This window comes from Callorhinchus milii, unplaced genomic scaffold (genome assembly GCF_018977255.1).
Source record: "Callorhinchus milii isolate IMCB2004 unplaced genomic scaffold, IMCB_Cmil_1.0 Scaffold3, whole genome shotgun sequence".
Classification (NCBI taxonomy): domain Eukaryota; kingdom Metazoa; phylum Chordata; class Chondrichthyes; order Chimaeriformes; family Callorhinchidae; genus Callorhinchus; species Callorhinchus milii.
This window is the reverse complement of record NW_024704744.1, coordinates 84,413,316-84,432,744: the sequence shown is the minus strand read 5'-3', so window position 1 is coordinate 84,432,744 and position 19,429 is coordinate 84,413,316. Positions and strand designations below refer to the sequence as shown.

The window sequence follows — 19,429 nt, the reverse complement described above, 5'->3', positions numbered from 1 at the left end:
ACACGTGTTATGTGCAGAAAATGCTGCAAACTTCACTTTCTTTGTGAAAATTGATTCCCTCTAGTCACTGACTCAAGACCAATGGAACTAATTTCTCCTCATCACAATTCTGCCTAATTTTAAAGACCTCTATCAGGTCTCCTCCAAGACCTTCTCCATTCCAGGGAAAATATGCCCTCCATTCTCTGCTCATAGATCAAACCCAGAAAAGCTCAGGAGTTCACATTTAATAATAATTTTGCATTTGATAAGGGATCTCCGACATTGAAACACCTGAAAACACTTTGCAACTAACTGCTGTGCAATGTGGCAGCCAATTTACGCAGAGCAATGTCCCACAAACAGACTTGAAGTGAATAACCAATGTATCCGGGAAATCTTTGGATAGGACACTTGGAGAAACTCATTTCACATTTCGAATAGTGGCATGGGATCTTTTAACACCCAACAACAATAACTTGCATTTCACGTCCCCTGCCTCACCATTGGTGGGTGGGCCTTCAGCCACTCTGCCCCCACCCTCTCGAACTCCATCCCGCAGTCCCTCCGCCTAGTTCCCTCCCTTTCCTCCTTCAAGAACTGTCTCAAGACCCTCCTCTTCGACCGTGCCTTTGATCACCCTTCTTCCCCCACTGCTCAACACCCTCCCCAATCCCGACCCCTAAATCGGGTCCAAAACACTGATTGTCCAGCGCCTTGAGACGTCCTCTCGATGTGAACATTGCTATATAAATGTCATTTTGTTGGTGTTGTTATTATATAGCACGCTTCACGTCGGGTTGCGTCCTGAATAGGTAGACAGACGTGGCTTTACCGATGCATCTGAAGGTCGGCACCTCCAAACAATGCAGCACTTCCCCCAGCATCGCACCAGAGTGTCGGTCTAAACTATAACCTCAAAGCCTTACTTAAGGATTTTTCAGCCAATTCTCATTCATTAAACCCAGCCAATAATAGAAAAGGGAAATACCAGCAATGCACATTTCATACAAGCAAAGAAGAGGTCAACTAATTATGGAGAATCAAAGACCACAGTTGTGACTGGCAATTGGGTGACTCAATCTTGAGTCACCCAGTTTCCAGACTGCAGAGGATAGTTGGAAAACAAGTGTTGGGGGGAACAAGCACTGGCTACAAACACAGTGGGGGATGACAGGGTCCAATGATTGCAAACAACAAAACTGGGAACATGATGATACCTGGTGGGCAACAGCTGTATCTCACAACAATCATATCTGTTAGGCGCTGGAAGGCAATAAGGAAATGGTTACTCAAAAGAGTCATTTAAGCAGAATGGATGGGAGGTTTTTTTTGTATTTTCAAAATCTTCATAAGAAAACTATTATAAAATTTCTTTGTTAAAAGGCCAGAGGTACGTTTTTTGGTGGGATTGTAAATGTTACTGATGTAAATAAACTTGGCATGAACTATGTATAATCAAAATGAAGGCTCTCAAAATAAACAAGCACTTGGGTTGATTCACAGGATGATGCTTCCGAAAGTTTCACAGGACTACTTTGCCAACAATACTTTATTATGTTGTAAACTTGCAAATAACACACCAGTGAAGAGAGATAAAATGTACATTTCTGTACTAGCTTCAACTTATTTGGGCAAATTACTATTATGGCAGGGTTAACCGACATGCTGTTCAAACAATTAATGATAGCTTCTGGACACACCAACACTTAACTGAACGCACTTTATTGCCTTAAATGCAATTAAGGCACTTTATTTCAGGATAATATTTAGAAACCTGCAAATAAAAAGTTTACTACATTGCCGGAAGGGTTGTCTTTAACATCTCATCATGTGAGGTGTTAAACTGAGGTCCCACCTGCCTGTTCAAGTGGACATTAATGATCCCATGTTACTACTGGAAAAGAGAAGGGAGTTTTTTTTCCCCTCTAATCTTTCAGAATGATTGGTCATTCACCTTTTTGTCATTTGTGGGATCTTGCTGGATGCAAAAAGATTGCCAAGTTGTTTATGAATGCCGTCACTTCACTTGACAGTAAAGTGCTTTGAGAAGTTTCAACCTGATGAAGCTCTATAAATCTTACAAGCCATGTAGATGATTTTTATGTCATAATACTCTTGTGCCAACAAGGTAGTATGAGGCTACCCTCACCCAAACTCACCTTGGACTCCCTCACTCCATCTCACCATCAGTGGTCAAGCTTTTGATTATTATGCTTCCAGCCTCTGGAACGCCTTTTCCAAAATCCCTTTGCCTTGCTCCTTCTCTTCTTCCTGCGTTGAAAACCCTCTCTCTCTCACACACACACAGCAATAGAAGTGCATGTTGTTCACACTGGTGTCGCTACACCAGATGCAAAACATGCAGCAACTCACATCACCCGAATTGACTTCCAGATCAAATGAGGTAGTGAAGGTGAGTGCATTTTAGGGATTCCTTTACCCATGACCAGTAAAACATCTGGATAGTCAACATTATATTTTTTGGAGCTTCAAAACATATATTTACCATGACTTCAAGCAGTGCTGAAGATGGATGTCAGAAATATTGATTTGAGATCATCCTTTTTTGTTTCCTTTCACTTCCCAACCCAAAACTAGAAAATAATATAATAATCATTGCATATGACAATATAAATAATATAATAAAATCATAGAATATTACAGCACAGAAGGAAACCATTCGGACCATTCGTGCCGGCTTTTTGGAAGAGCTATCCAATCAGTCCCACTCCCCCGCTCTTTCCCCATATCCTCGCAATTTTTTTCTTTTCAAGATATATATATATACTAAATAACAACAACTTGCATTTGTATAATACCCTTCACATATGATAATATGTGCTAAACAGTGGTGGTACAAGATGCTGAGCAAGGGGGAAAAGGAAGGAAGAGGTAACGGTTGAAGAGATAGTTCTTAAAATGGGATTTAAAGATAGATAAAGTGGAAGAATGGAGGCAGGGAGTTCCAGAGATTAAAGATAAAAAACACATGTCTCTCATATTCCAAGGGCCAGTGTTTAGTCAGGGAAGGAAATGAGAAAAAGAGAGATTCTCTCAAACAATCATTATTAACCTTAAAGAGGAACTGAGTCAAATTCCCAGAAGTTACTTTGAACAAAAAGCGAAACTTTGGAAGAGTCCAGTGCGAGACATTTTTTTCCTTGGAAAACATCCCATTCCATTCGCTCGGATACAACTGTTCCTCCAAAAGACCGGTCATCCATTTGTAACCTGTAGTAAATTTAGAGGCACTGGGGTGGAGATCTTGCTGTCCACAGGAGTCTGTTGGTTGCAGTTTATAGGCTGCTCGGTACAGTGAGTCTGTCAGTCTTGATTTATTGAGTATTTATTGAGGTTTATTATTGTAAATTATGACCTGAATAAGGTGGAGTGGATTTAATTTATCACACTGCTCTGTTTACTTTCTAAGCTTTCAGTGAAATTAATCAGATAGTCAGTGATTTATCCAAGACAAGGGGGCACGACTTTATATTTAAATAACGGAATTAAGTGAAAGTGTGATCAGGCTAAGGTTTGGAATTTTAAGCAAAATACAAATCCACCAATCACTGCAATTAGATGTCAGCCTGGCTCAGTTATAATAACAATCCTTGCATTTGATATAGCACTTTTCACGTCTTCTAGACGTCTTAAAGCGCTTCACAGAATATATTGTAAAGTGAACTGACTGTATATTTTGTGGGCGAAACGCGGCAGCCAATTGCGCACAGCAGTGTCCCACAACAGTTGTGAATTGAAGTGACAATTTAATATTGTTTTTTTTTCTTGAGGGATTATTATTGGGCGTGTGGACTAAGGGAACTTGCCCAAGGTTTCACCCTGCTGGGAATCGAACCAGGTCTCTCGCTTGCCAGGCGAGCGCCCTAATCACTGAGCTACAGGACTCCTAAAGTTGGTAGCACTTTAGCTTTTGGGTCTGAAGGTTGTGAGTTCAATCCCACATTGGGCATTGGAGATCACAGTCGAGGTTGACAACAACAACTTGCATTTATATAGCGCCCCTCACGCAGGGTAACGTCCCAGAGCCCTAATACTCCAATGCAGCACCACAAGGAGCATTGCATTATTGGAGGTGCTGTACATTGGATGAAATTTTAAACTGTTCAGACGCTAATGATTCCGAGACACTATTTGAAAAGATGAGGCCGTTTTTCTCGTGTCCAGCCTGATCATCCCCAGATCGACTTCTGCACCCGCATACCTTCCCGGAGGAAGCCTGTGGGTACTGACTAGCGAGTTTAACATCTTAACCAAAGGATGGCAACTCTGACAATGCAGAATACCCCAGCACTGCAGTGACTCTAACCTACTGACTACCAACTGAGCCAGCCTTACACTTCTGTAAGCGAACCTATTGCCAGCTCTATTCAAGTCATCACCATTCTCCTCAGTCAACTCACATGAGACGTCATTTAGAGTCATTGCATAAAGAAGGTGTAAGATCAATCCTTCTCACCATCTCTCTCCTTCACCAATGCACACACTCGCGCACACACACACACCATTACCACCGACATTTACTGAGGCTTATAAAAGGCTTTCCCCTGAAGAAGCTTGTGTTCTTTGGTATTTGAGGATGGGCTGTAAACTGTATTCACTCACTCAAAAAGTCCAGCACTCTTAAATACTGCAGCCACCTAGCTAGTGTAAAACAAATGCACCTCAGAGCAAGAGTATCCCATTCTGCCAGTCAAGTCTGTTCCACTGGATCATGGCTGATCTGTAATTCAATACCATTTACCTGCCTTTTCTCCATACCCTCTGATGCCTTTACCAGCCTATTTACTTCCTTCTGATCTGTCGGTCTAACCCACCGACTGCACTATCATTCCTTTGAGGAAGTTAATTCATAAATGTCCTCTGATTTCATCATTATTAAGATGTTTTGCTCTCATTTTTAGATTATGCCCCCTGGTTCTGGATTCTGCAGCGAAAGGAAAATGTTTCTCCTTATACACTCTTACCAACTCCCTTTAGTATCTTAAGCATTTTGACAGATCACTCCTCAAGCTATGTCCATGGAAGTAGAGCTGCATTTTCCCTTTCTGTCCTAATAACTGAGGCACTTCAATTCAGGCACTTATTTTGCTGAATATACACTATCTTTGGAAAGTTTACCCTCTCAGATGTTTATCTGCCTTCACCTTCACAAATAATTCAGACTTGCAATCAACAGCTCACAGTTACATATACATATATTTTATATATATATATACATACACACACACTAGCTGTACCTGTTGCAACCAAAGAATCCAATATGTAACATAGATTGGCACCCAGACAGACATTTCATCTTTATCTATACTCATCTTGGCAGGACTCTCATTTTGTCCATGCTGTTCATTTGAGTGGGCAACTCATTTTGTTGCACTGTTGCAGTCCTTTCAGCATTGAAGTGCAGACGGGCCATTCTTTGTTCTTCAGTTTCATTTAATAGGCCTTCTCTCTTTTGTCTAGCATTTTTATTTATCCTTGAAAAGGTTGATTATCACTTAGGCATCTTTATAATGATAAATATAAATGTATAATTTATAATCACTGGGACATCCTCCCGACATGAAAGGCGCTTTAAAAATGTAATTTTGGTGTTGTTGCCACGGTTTAGCTTCATCTGTGTTCTTTATTTTGTTCCGCTGCCGCTTGGCTACGGGGGCGCTCTTTGACGCAGGATGCCACAGCGCCACTTTTACTCGGCGGCCACCAGCCGTAACTGCAGCGAAAAATGTAAAACTGGAAATAACTCATGAACGATAGGAGATACCCGAAAACAATTATGCCCATGTCACTCCCAGTGACCAGACCTTTCCAATAAATTACGTCTATATGTCAATTGGTTATTGAGATCCTTCTTGAAGCGCAGACAGACATTGTCATTTTATTAGTATATAGAAGATAATAGAAGATATATACACACACACACAATATAAATAATATAATTATAATCCTTGCATTTGATATAGGGCTTTTCACGTCTTCTAGACATCTCAAAGTACTTCACAGAATATACTGTAAAGTGAATTGTCTGTACATTTGTGGGCGAAACCCGGCAGCCAATCGCGCACAGCAGTGTCCCACAAACTGGTGGATTGAAGTGACCAATTTATTATTTTTTTCTTAAGGGATTATCATCAGGCGTGTGCAGTGAGGAAACTTGCCCAAGGTTTTGCCCTGCTGGGAATCGAACCGAAGTCTCCCGCTTGCGAGACGAGAGACCTAGGTTTGATTCCTGGCAGGGCATCGAACATATGCACTCACACGAATATATGCGCGCACACACACACATACTGTTTTCCTGATTTAAGTAACATTGGATGAAAAAATAGATTTGACCCTTGATTTACTGTGACAGGAAAACAGTGCACGATTTATAAATTTCCAAACTCAGAAACACTGTGTGCTTTATAAGTGTCTAAATAGCAATCCCCATATTATGTTAAGGCAGAGGCAAGTTGAAATCTAGAGAACTAATTGAGTAAAAGCACGCTTAAGGGGGAGGTTACTAACCTGAGACACAAAATTCTTCACTGTCTTTAAATTGTCTTAACCTTGTAACTTCGTGCAATGTAAGTTTTGAACAACTCTAACTCTGATTTAACCTTGATGTTGTTTTTCTCAGTTTTTTTAAAAATCCGCCTCCCAGATTAAAAATTAATTTAAAGAAGATTTCCAAATTTTGCAAAATCTTACATTTTAAGACATTAGTCTTAAAGCTGAGTCCATAGGAAATTCCATGGCTCTGGTGGGCGAACGCTTCTATAATAGGACATACCTCATTTCTCGTTCTTAATTCTTTAGGTCCTGTTTATACTGAAGGAAACAAAACACTGCCTAAGAGCAGTGTGATTAGGAGCAGGAAGCCTGATTTATGCTTCCTGCCTCTAATCACAGTGACCGAGGCATGTTCTGCACATGGAGTTAAGGGTAGCTTGGTGCAGTACTGTATTAGGTTTGGAAATTTATGGAAGAGCATGACGGGCTCTTCAATAGCATTTAAAAAAATGGTTGTTTTAATGCTCTTGAGCTGCACAGCAGAGCAGGCAGTGGGGAGGTCAAAGGGTAACCGTATTTTGTAAAGCAAATCCGGGGACACATTAAAAATTGTTGATGCTGGCAGTATTGGAGAAGTGTGTTGGATTAATGGCTGTATTTCTCTGATGAGTGTATCTGTTTTAGAATTTTATTATTCTTGCTCAGTTTGTTGCTGAACTCAACACAGGGCAAATTTGGCCAGGAACACCATACCTCATCCGGGGATTGTCCCCAGAAATCAGGGCAGTACGGTGACCCGATCATAAGGGTCCATGCTCCGATCAGAGCCTACACAACAACTGGCCTGACCCCAAAATCATCGCCTTAACCTGGCTCCAGCAGGTTTCCCTTTCGGATCACACTGCTCGGCCGGCGTTTGCCCCGCACATTCCCTGGGAAAATGACACATCAAAAGTTACATTACAAAGAAAAAGTCCGCAATCTTAGCACTGTTCTGTTCCTTTCAGACAGTAAACCTTTGCACCTTTATCTTTTGTGGTTTTTCTGATGCACAGGCCTAATGCAAAACAGTAAAGCAAACATACAACCCACGTGTGTGTGTATATATATATATACACATATACTGTATATATATTTAAGGTTGGTTTCCATGGCCTGGTCTAAATGTGGAACTTACTGAGCGACATCAAGGTTCAGAATATTGACTGCCCCTTCCCCCCGAGTAATGTTAAGATTCTGCTTGATAGCCTGCAGCACAGAGATGAAAACCAGTTATTACTAGCAGGTGAATAAACAATTGCTTTACTCAGCGGAGTCTGGCATGTGGTGCCGGAGGGGGGGGGCGGTGGAAGGAAAGGAGGGCAGGATTTGAACACACACCAGAGGACCAAAATTCCATCTAGTCTCAGCCTGGGACACCTGTATTTTGGATATAAGAATTTTCCACAATTCTGCTTGATCTTAAATTTTAAGACAAAATAGTCTTGGAGGTTAAGACTTTGTGGACTGTTAGCCTCCAGGACACCCTGCAACCAAAATACAGAAATAGATGGATTTTTCCTGCCGATCAATTAATTATTGGTCTAGATCTACTTTTTTTATAGAGCGTCCAGAATTTGACGAAGTGATGAATTCAGTCCTAACTTTTAACTTACAGGAACAAAAACACAGCTTCAAAATAAGGCTGTATTTAAGAATTCGCCAAATTCTGGACACTCTGAAATACTGCCTGAATTTCTCCCGATAGAAAAGATGTTGCTGTAACAGAATTCCTTTTCTCACTCTCAGAAATATTCGCGATGGAGCAGATTTGTCCCTTTCCCATTCACAGACTGAGTTAAAGCACCATTTTAATCACTCCCCTTCATTACATCTGTATCAAAAATAATCCTTGCATTTGATATAGTACTTTTCATGTCTTCGAGACGTCTCAAAGCACTTCACAGAATATACTGTAAAATGAATTGACTGCATATTCTGTGGGCGAAACGCAGCAGCCAATTGCGCGTATCAGTGTCCCACAAACAGTCATTGATTGAGTGCCCAAATTTTTTTTTTCTTGAGGGATTATTATCAGGCGTGTGGAGTAAGGAAACTTGCCCAAGGTTTCGCCCTGCCAGCAATACTTGCATCTGATCTAGCATCTAGTCACAATGAAGTGTTTCAAGAATTACTTTGAAGCGTGGTGTCAAAAAGGATAGTGGAAGATTATTGCATTCATTCCAGTGTGTGTTATCTAATATAAAATCACCCTTATCTTCTGTTTGAATATTGTGCTATGCAATTTAATTTAAATGCCAGAGAACACGGAGGTTGGTGGAAATTTACGAAGTGCCCCATGTTTCTAGTCCTAAACTACACACCTACATTGGTTCACACTGGTGCCAATGATAATAATAATAATCTTTGCATTTGATACAGCACCTTATCACGTTGTTGAGACGTCTTAAAAGCACTTTACAGGATACACTGAATAGTGTACTGATTCTGTGTTTTGTGGGTGAAACCCGAGCAGCCAATTGCGCACAGCGTCGTCCCACAAACAGCCATGGAGTGAGCAACCAATTTTACAGAGGGAGATGTGCAGAACAAGTAGACCGCACTAAACACAGAGGCTCAGCTCTCTGGTTGGGCAATAATCCATTATCCAGGAAAATTATTTTGGGGTGGGGGAGGGAGAAAAGAGTTCAAACTAACTAAAATAGACAACTGTTCATTTTACCAAGACCCAGTGTTAGCAAGTTAATAACAATAGTTGTCTTTGATATAAATCTATGACGTTTTCAAAGAGCTTTAGAGGTAATTACTATCATGTGTAGTGATGCTCTCTGATCTCCACGTCCCCCCTCCCCCCCACCATCCTGTGCGAATTATTAAAAGCTGGGACAACAACAACGATTTACATTTATATATAATTGGGACGTCCTCCCGATGTGAAAGGCACTATACAAATGTAATTTTGTATTGTATATAGCGACTTTCACGTTAGGAGTAAGTCTCAAGGTGCAACTTCACTGCTGGAGAGCTCTTCATGACTTCCTGAAAGCAAAGAGTTCCGCTTTGCCCCAAATACCCAACAGCCGGCAAACGGTGATAGAAACCCACTGTTGCCAGCTCCCGTGCTGCTCTGAAGCAGGGAGCGATTGGTGCCAGAACTCGTACAAACTACCTTGACCACTTATGGTCTATGGTGGGAGTTAACTAGAATTCCCTGAAGAACAATGATAAATCGAGTGAATGAGAGCGAGCTGAGCTGTCTACAGCAACGTTAAATTCTGTAAATATATCTATGTGCACTCATCAACCTCCAGTGCTTTCCGTGTGAGCACTGAGAGGCAGGCAACATTTGCAAATCATGTCTATTATTTTGTTTAGATAGTGAATCCAGTTAGTAGCGAATCTAAAAAGTTAAGGCATCATTCATTTTTGAAAGGGATTTTAAGTTTTGGATTTCAGTGAAAAAGCAATGGCACTTGAGGCAGAATAAAGGTAAAGTAGCCACGATAGCTATGGGTTGTTCAAAGCAATTTAAGAAATAAAATTACAATAAGTAAAAGGAGAGATGAGAGGGGGAGGGGATGGAGTCCTTGGGGTGCTTGATCAGTCAGGTTTTGTAACTGATTTCATTATGCTCTAATGCTACTCCCACTGATGGAAAATTCCACTTTTGCTGAAGTGGAACAGCCTTAGGCTCAGCACATTCCTGACAGCTAACTAGAGAGAGAGAGAGAGAGAGAAAAAGAGGAGAGCAGAAAAATGTCAAAGCAAAACATTACCCACGTTATTTGCTAATAAACGATTACTCTGGAGAGATGCTCGGTATAGCAGCAGACTGCTCCACTAAGCATCTTACTCAAAATTGCAAGGCAAGTCTGATCAATCCGGTGTTTCCATCTTTGCCCAGACTCAAGTTAACACTCCAAGGGAGTGCAGTGATGTCTCTTCCAACATTGCAGCTAAATTTCTGACAAACAAACCACTCAAAAGAGGGATTCTGTACCTAAACTCTCCATCAATTTCACTTTGTAACAGTTTAAACAATTGCAAAAAACACACTTTTAAAAAGAAAAGCTGGTGTAAAATGACAATGTTCTTTCATTCACCAAATGATTGGCACACTAGGTTTCTGAACATTCACAACTTGGGTCGTCCAAAAATACCCGGGGCATAAAGTAACAGTTGACACTGAGTAAATCCTTAGCACATTATGAATTCTTGGGAGTGATGGTAATACTTTCAATAATACAGAGCTAGATTGATTTCCCAAGGTCCTTGGTGTAGTGTTTAGTTGTTTTTGTTTGGGCAGCTGGAAGTGCTTGGCTGTCCTCACATCACATTCTGGCTTATGTGCTCGGGCCCTTTCCTTTGTTGGCAAGGACACAGATTTAATTTAATTCCTCCTCTATGAAATTTAAGATAACTCAAACTTGGTTGGCTTGAAGCACATAATGCTCCTCATTCAAGAACTTGGATCCCACGTGCCCAGACCTGGTCAGTTAGATTTTTACCACAATTCTAATTTTCCACCATCACTCACGGAACCAGAGAAGCTTCAGCACAATTGGAAGGCATTTGGCCCATCAAGCCTCCACTGCTGTTAGCTCCTGCTACACAGGAGTATTTTCCTTTTATCGTTGTTGTATTACTCAATCTCCCTTTTGAAGAAAAAAAATTGCATGTAGGTCAAGAACGTAAATTTCACTGCATGAAAATGTAAAATCTCTTTCAGTGAAGACTTGATTGCTGCTATCAAGATCGCTTCTGGAGTAAACGGCTATCACTAGAGAGAGGAAAATAACAGCAGGCACTGGCCACCGGCAATTCAGATTGTGTTGAATTCTAACTTTAGTTAACAGTGAGTCCAAACTTTGGAAAAATATCAATGGCATTCCCAAATATGTACTGCAACAGGACTGAAAGAAGATGCAGTTGGCCTGAAGAAGAAACAGAGTGGGTTGGTACTCAAGAGGTTCAAACTCCAAACAATGTATGCAATGCAAATCAGAGCAGTGACTGATAGAGGGCAGATTGAATGGAACTTTAAGAGCAAACTAGAGGTATGGGTTAGATTAGAGGAAATATTTATTTAAGTTAGATAAGGGCATGTGGGAGGTGCGGGGAGGAGGAGAGGACAATTAAAAACAAAGGATGGTGTAAGATATTATCTAAAGTCCTATTGAAAAGTGGAGCACAGAGGTAAAAGCTTTGCGTGCACATCATGGGTAATTGCTTAAAAGGAAAAAACAATTACTGTAAATGGTATGAAAGAAAAGTGGCTTAAGGCCCAAGGCTGCTTTAATCTGTAAAGGTTGCACCACTTTTGAATGGACCATGTTGTGCCACAGACTTGGTACATACATACTGTATACACAACTCAACCTGGAGAGCTACTTAAATTACAATTTGAAAACAAAATCTCTTCTTTGAGGGAGAAATTTTAATTTTAAAAGATCTAAACCAACATTCTCTTGAGGCTGTTTGGAGTAATAAGGATCACCATTAGCTTGATCTTCTAGATCTTTGAATAAGAACAAGAATGAGAGGAAATAGTGGCACAGCATTATTCAAAGCTCTATTTCAGCTGAGTGTCCAGATGCATTTGGATAGGGTAGGCGATTTAACAACAAGATTACATTTGTATAGCGCCTTTCACGTCAAGGCGCTGGACAGTGTACATCATTTCAGACCTGAGCTGGGGTCAGGAAGGGAGAAGGGAGGGGAGGGGAAGGGGGGAAGGCTGATGGCATGGTCGAAGAGGAGGGTTTTGAGGCGGGACGTGAAGGAGGCTAAGGAGGGGGCGAGGATTGATTGGGGGATGGAATTCCAAAGGTTGGTGGCAGAGTGGCTGAAGGCTCTCCCGTCAATGGTGGGCCGGGTGGGTCGGGGGACGTGGAGCAGGCCGGATCCGGCTGAGTGGAGGGAGCGGGTTGGTTGATAGGGGGTTAAGAGGTCGCAGAGGTAGGGTAGGGCGAGGCCATGGAGGGCTTTGTAGGTGAGGACCAGGATCTTGAACTGGATCCTCTGAAGGATAGGGAGCCAATGGAGTCGGGTGAGAATGGGGAGATAAGGTCACGGGGTTTGGTGCGGGACAAGGGCTGCAGAGTTCTGGATTATCTGCAGCCTGTGGAGGGAGGAGTTGGGAAGGCCGACAAGCAGTGCGTTTGCATAATCAAGCCTGGAGGTGATGAAGGCATGAACAAGAGTTTCAGCGGCCTGAGGGGTGAGGCAGTGGTGGAGTTGGGTGATGTTATGGAGGTGAGGAAAGGCAGAGCGGGTCATGGCTTGGATGTAGGGAAGAAAAGACAGTTGTGGGTCGAACAAGACACCTGGGTTCCTGACTGGCTTGGTGAGTTGAAGTGTGTAACCATGGAGGTTGATGCTGCCAGAGCCTGAGGTGCTGAGGCGCTGACGCGAGACAAACAGGAGGGCCTCAGTCTTGTTCACATTCAACTGTAGGAAATTTGCCCTCATCCAGTATTTGATGTCCGACAGGCAGCCTGTCAGGACAGCAGTGGTCCTGGAGTTGAGGGTTGAGGCAGAAAGATAGAGTTGGGTGTCACCCCCATGCATATGGAAGTTGACCCCATGTCTGTGGATGATGTCACCAAAGGGGTGCATTGTATTAAAGAGGAGAGGGCCAAGGACAGAGCCCTGGGGGACCCGAGACGTGATAATGTGGGGGCTGGAGGAGAAACCGTTAAAGGCAACAAAGTGGAGACGGTGAGAGAGATAGGATTCGATTTAGTGGACTCTCTTCCATTCCATCTCTCCAATTGCTTGCTTTTGATGTGGTCTTGCCACTAGCGTGTTGCCTTACTAACAAGCACTGTAGCATCACTTGAAAGTAATTGTAAGGTGGTCCTTAGCTTTCCTCTGCTTATATTCCTGTCTTCCTGATATGAACAACCATGGAACCACCCATTATTTCCAACAAACAAAAGTCTGTCACAAGAGACACCCCACCTTCCCCTCCCCAGGGATTGTTTATTCTTGATAAATTAGACTACAAACACATGTTTGACAAAAAGTTTGCCTGAATTAAATTAATTGTGATTAATTAGAATGGTCTAAGGGTGCTCTGACTAGTCAGCTGCCAATGTAAGGTTTCAAGGCACCTCTTGCCACTTGGGTTGCATTTCTCCAACCTGCAATATCTGAGGATGAAGCTTTATCTTTGATGTTCCTGGAGTAAAAAGATGGCACAAACTAATTGAAAATCTGGGGTGCTGCAAGCAAGGCTCCACTTACCACTTTGTCCTAAGCGCTAATCACAAACTATATAGCAAAGCAGTAAAGTGTTGCAGTTACAGTATTATGTGGGTGGATGGAATGAAAGTCTCTTCCCCCAGATAGCCAACATTACGAAGGCAGACTCATTTCTCCGGGGGAAGCCCAAATGCAAACTTTAGTCCAGATCAGAGAGGGCTGCTCTATATTTCCATTAAACAACCAAAACTTCAAAATTACCAAATAGAACAGATTGCACATGATATGAGCAGTGAATCACTCCCTTTTTATCTCATCTTTACATGACTAATGTAGTGCAGTCTCTGTTCTTTTATTGTTATCAAAGGAGCTCTCAGAATATCAGTCACAATATATGGTCTAATAGAGATTATGAAGAATCCAATGTTTGTATTTAAGATTATGGCAAATGTATAATTCCCGAAAGCCACTGGATGGCTCAGCATAATGCCGAAATTTAAACTGCTTAGTTTTCTCTAGCAGTTTATCACTTTACCAATTCACAATGGGGATCTTAATTGCGAGATTTGCAAAAGGAATGAAGAATCCAATTAGAGTTAAGCCACGTTTATTCCTCACTTGTGCAACTTGATCGGTAAATCTACTGAAGTCATTTACCCCCCACCACCCACTCCAAACTCAGATCCAAATGCTTGAATATCTGCACGCAATGTAATTCAGACTACCAAACTGTGGGCCATGTTAAATTCTCTTATTTGTGGAGTCAGCTAATGTAACATATCCCCACCTTCTTCAATCGTTCCTTCATCTACTCTACATGAAGTGTATGACAGTTGTTTGACTGCTCGCACAGGCAGTGCCACACACATTTGGGTCTGGCATTTCACTGTAACAGTATCCCTGCAGTACAAGTACAAGCACAGTCTTGTTGTGACTCGGACGGACCCTTACATCAATTAGCATCTGTTTACCACTTTAGAATGTCAGCCTCTGTCTGCACTTTTTTGTGAGTGGAAATGAGGGCTATTTTCAGGATTCACCTTGGACCCCAAATTCCACCTACTCTTAGCCTGCAAATATACTGTTAACACCACCCAAACTCCTTTTGTTTTCAGCTGGTCTGGAGCGAGATTTTAGTTACACTTTGATGGAGACATTTTCATTTATAAAGTAACGTTCTCTTGAGACTGTTTGGAGCAAGAGGATCCCCATTTAGCCTGATCTTCTGGATCTTTGTTTAAGAACAAGAATGAAAGAAAAGGGAGGCACCGCATCAATCAAAGCTCTATTTCAGCTGAGTGTCTGGATGTGTTTGGATAGGGTGGGTGATTTAGTGAGCTCTCTTCCATTCCATCTCCCCGACGTCTTGCTGTTGATGCAGTCTTGCCATGAGTGTGTCGGCTTAGTAACAAACGCTTTAGTATCTCTTAAAAGTATTTATAAGGTGGTGCTAAGTGAGGAAAACGGCTTTCAAACTGAGACTGAATTCAAATAAGTTCACTCTGCGGGATCTTAAATTTTTTAAGAGAAAAATGGTCTGAAAGGCTAAGACCAAGTGGGTGTTCTGGCCTCCATGCAATTCACATTTATAATTCTTCATTCTCCACTGGAGCAGATTTTATCAATAAATGCAACCAATTAGTCACAGACTTCGCTTAGTGAAGAATCTCACATCCAACTATACATTCAGACTATATTCTGCCCACTTATACACTGTAGAAGTTGTATTGCACCAATTTTAACACTACTGAGAGATTAATAGTTTACATCTTTCCAAATTGCTAACATTAGGGAACATATTACTTCTTTAAACTAAAGAAGTGAGTTGGGAGTCAGCAGGTCGGAGAATTAGGGAGATGCCAGGGCATGAACGGATTTTAAAACGAGTGTGAAGATCTTGAAGTCGATCCGTTCAGCAAGAGGGAGCCAGTGGAGCCTGGCTGGAACTGCTGTGATGGAAATAAGGAGTTTCGTATGGGTAAGTATGTGGGCCGTGGAGTTTAGGATCAGCTGGATTTTATGGATGGTGGAGCTGGGAAGACCGGTGAGGAGGGTATTTGAATGGTCGAGGCGGGAGATGATGAATGCATAGACGAATGTTTTGGTGGCCTCTGTGGTAAGGTAGGCTCAGAGGCAGACAATGTGGCGGAGGTGGATGCCATACAGCATTCATTCTTGATGCGATAGCAGGAAATATGTAGTGAATCACTAAGTGCTCATTTAAAAAAAAACACTGACAAAGGACTTTTAAGCTTCTAAAGTTCAAAACTACTGAAATGAGCAAAATGGCAAATGTTGCACTTTGGATCTTCAATGAGATGCTGTCAGCATTTAGATGTTGTACCAATCATTACAAGATTCAGGTTGAATGCAAGTTATTTTTTGTCCCAGGATACAGAATACAGTTAATTCTACATTCATCCTGTCCACTTGGATGTTAATGATCTCATGGCACTATTCAAAATAAGATGGAAGTTTTTCCCCCTTGTGTCCTGGCCACCAATCCACCCAAATAAAAAAAAACTGTTTATGGGACATTGCTGTATGCAAATTGGCTGCTGGATTTGCCTACAAATACACACTTCACTTTACAGTATATCCTGTGAGGTGCTCCTGCGAATGTGGGAAGGTGCGATATCAAATGTAAGGCTTAGTATTCTTCAACTGGATTCACACTAACCCTTTCTATGTAATTTCTATCTGCACAATTTTTTTAAAATCATCTAAAAATAAATCATAAATGAAAAGATAGGAGTTGGTAATTTTGTTAATAATAATAATCTTTGCATTTGATATAATGCCTTATCACTTCAACGAAATGTCTCAAAGTGCTTCACAGAGTAAAGTGAATTGGCTGTATATTTTGTGGCCGAAACGCAGCAGTGTCCCACAAACAGTTGTGGATTGAGTGACCAAATTTTTTTAAAAAAGGGATTATTACCCCCCAGAAAGCGATCTGCTAATCGATGACCAAATGGGTCCCTACTTATTGCTAGGTAAACAGAGTTATGTATATGTGTGTGTGTGTGTGTGTAGTAAGGAAACTTGCATAAGGTTTCGCCCTGCCAGGAATCAAACCCAGGTCTCTCACTTCTGAGGCGAGTGCTCTAACCAGAATCTATAGGATTCTACAGAGTAAACAGTGCATTTTGGACAAATGTTTGATAACTTAAGATTTCAAGATGAAGCAATTGCTGTGAGCTGGTTACGTTAATGATCCAACTCAGATTCCGCGACCACTTAAATGAATGTCCAGAAATGTTACTTCTGATAAGTTCCTCTTTGCATGCCTGTGGTTCAGCGAAATGTGCTAATTCCATTGTTAAACTGAAGCATAGAATGCATTGGTGTTTATCTTTCGACAGCTTCCAACTTAAAAATGAAGTTACAGACATATCTCTCACCCCCTTATTAAGGTGGGTGGCGAGATCTTCGACTTAATAATCTGAAGAAATATTTAGAACATTGTCAAAGTGGCTCATGGTATTTCATGTCACCATAATGGAAATGATTACGGTTTCCAAACAACCGAAATACAGTTTTAGATTTTGCTTTGAATGAATCATTTTTGCTCCATGTAACTTCTGTGCCAGAAAGAGTGAGTTATTACAGGATTCGATGAGATGCTCTGAGGAAATTTAATAGCAAGTAACTAAACTGCACGATGCCCACATGACCTGCAGACAACCCCTGCAGTGCATGTACTCTCCCATACTGGGTTCTGTGAGCCTGTCACTCCACCCACATCCTCGCCAGGCTAGACTGGCTTCCCATTCCCCCAGCAGATCGAGTTCAGCAACCTCATCTTCAACTTTAAATCTCTCCATGGCCTTGCCCCAGTCTACCTCTGCAACCTCTTCAAACCACACTGACCTGGCCACTCTCTGAGCTGAGCGGGCACAGGCCTGCTCATTTCTCCCTCCCTACCCACCCCACTATAAGTGGTTGGGCTTTCAGCCTATCCCCCCACACCACCCACCCGGAACTCCAACCTGGAGTTCCTCTGACTCTCTCCATCTGTAACCTCTTTCGATGTCCGTCTCAAGACCTATCCCATTGACCACGCTTTCAGTCATCTGTCCCCTCCCTACCCCCCTCAGCTGCCACCCGCAGCTCAATGCCAAACCAGGATTATTAGGTGCCTTGGGACGTGAAAGGCACTACATCAATGTAAATTTATATTTGTATCGTATTGCACGTGGGCAGAAAGCAGACCATCAATATAAAAACTAGATTAAGAGGTCAAGTCTGCTAATGTTTCAAGTGACCTGGATAAAGCATTACGGTAGTTTCTTTGTATTGATGTCACAACATCTATATTTGAACCTATATTTTGCTCATGACAATCTAGACAACACATTACATATTGGAAAACATGGCATGGATCTTGAAATATAATGCTACTAGGCTAAATAACTTATTACCTTTGACATTAACTAAGTTTCCCTGTAACAAGTAATATATGGATGTGCTCATTAACTTAAGTCATTATTTTTCGGATACATTTGTGGAACCCCCCACAAAGTATTTCTGTGAAATACAGTAACTTACCTTATGATGAATGGCACAAATGGGGCCAGGCTAAGAGCTGAAGAGGTGCCATCCATGGGAGATGGAAACAATCTGCCCAGTACAAGAAGCAATAAGAACAGGCTAGGATGGAGCTTCAGCACACCAGCCTCGCTGCATGGATGGAATAAGAGAAAGAGAATAAATTAGGCGTGAGGGCTTGTGGAAAATGAAAGAGAATTGCTATGTTAAATGCAAGAAAGTTATGACAAGCTTTTTATAAAATGGTGCAGATGAGCTACCATAATATTAATTCTTTCATTCGGTATAGTGCCTTTCACACAAGAAGGATATCTCAAAGTGCTTCACAGGATGCACAGTGTAGTGTAGTGACTGTGTATTTTGTAGGCGAATGCAACAGACAATTTGCAGTGTCCCACAAACAGCCAATGATGATCAATTTTGGCCAGGACACCGGGAGAAACTCCCTTCTGTTTTCAAATGTTTTTCTATGCAATGACCTTTGTTATTAAGTGCAAATTTATACTTTTATTTATTTTTCGATCAAGCCATTAATTTAGGTTCCAATCTGCCATGAGATACTGGAAGATGTGAAAGCGTCCCCACGTTTTTCTTCAGGTTATCTCTTAGCTTATATTCTCCTACTCATCCAAATTCATCCCAAGGATCATAGTCAATTAGCTACTCATCTCAATCATAGGACTTTGCTGGGGGCAAATTAGCTGCCAAGTTCACCTGCATAACAAGATTCAAGTCATTTCTAATTAATCTTATTTTGTAAAACGCTTTGAGGCTTTTTTTTAATACATGAAAGGCTCTTTATAAAACTATTGTTAGTAGTTTATTGTGTAGCAGCCTCTAAAACACTACAATATTATTTTTTAATGTATAGCTAGGGGTCACAATTGGGGCAAGTCTTTGGATAAAACAACATGCATTTATTGTTTCACCCTTCAAGTACCCTTTTACTCATTATTCTTCTGCCTGTTTGAATGCTAAAGTACATATGGTGCATTTCCTCACAAGATCTGATCTTCTGAACTACTTACGATCCTCTGGTTTTCCAGGGAGGAGATTGCAATACAGGTTAGTAACATAGGAACAGAAGAAGGCCATTTGCTATCTATCTGCCATTTTATTGGCAAAGTAGAACTTTTAATTTCATTTCTCCATCTTTTCTCATGTTGGTTGACTATAT

At 41.4% G+C, this 19,429-nt stretch overlaps 1 protein-coding gene across 1 annotated transcript in view; it reads right to left on the bottom strand.

The window, feature by feature from the left end:
* The window catches only part of LOC103177989 (THADA armadillo repeat containing), a 170,872-nt gene that overhangs the window by 79,151 nt on the left and 72,292 nt on the right, over positions 1-19,429 (bottom strand). Inside the window, exon 27 of the mRNA XM_007892437.2 lies at positions 18,253-18,384. Within this exon, the coding sequence (XP_007890628.2) occupies positions 18,253-18,384 (132 nt within the window). The remainder of the gene's footprint in view (positions 1-18,252; positions 18,385-19,429) is intronic.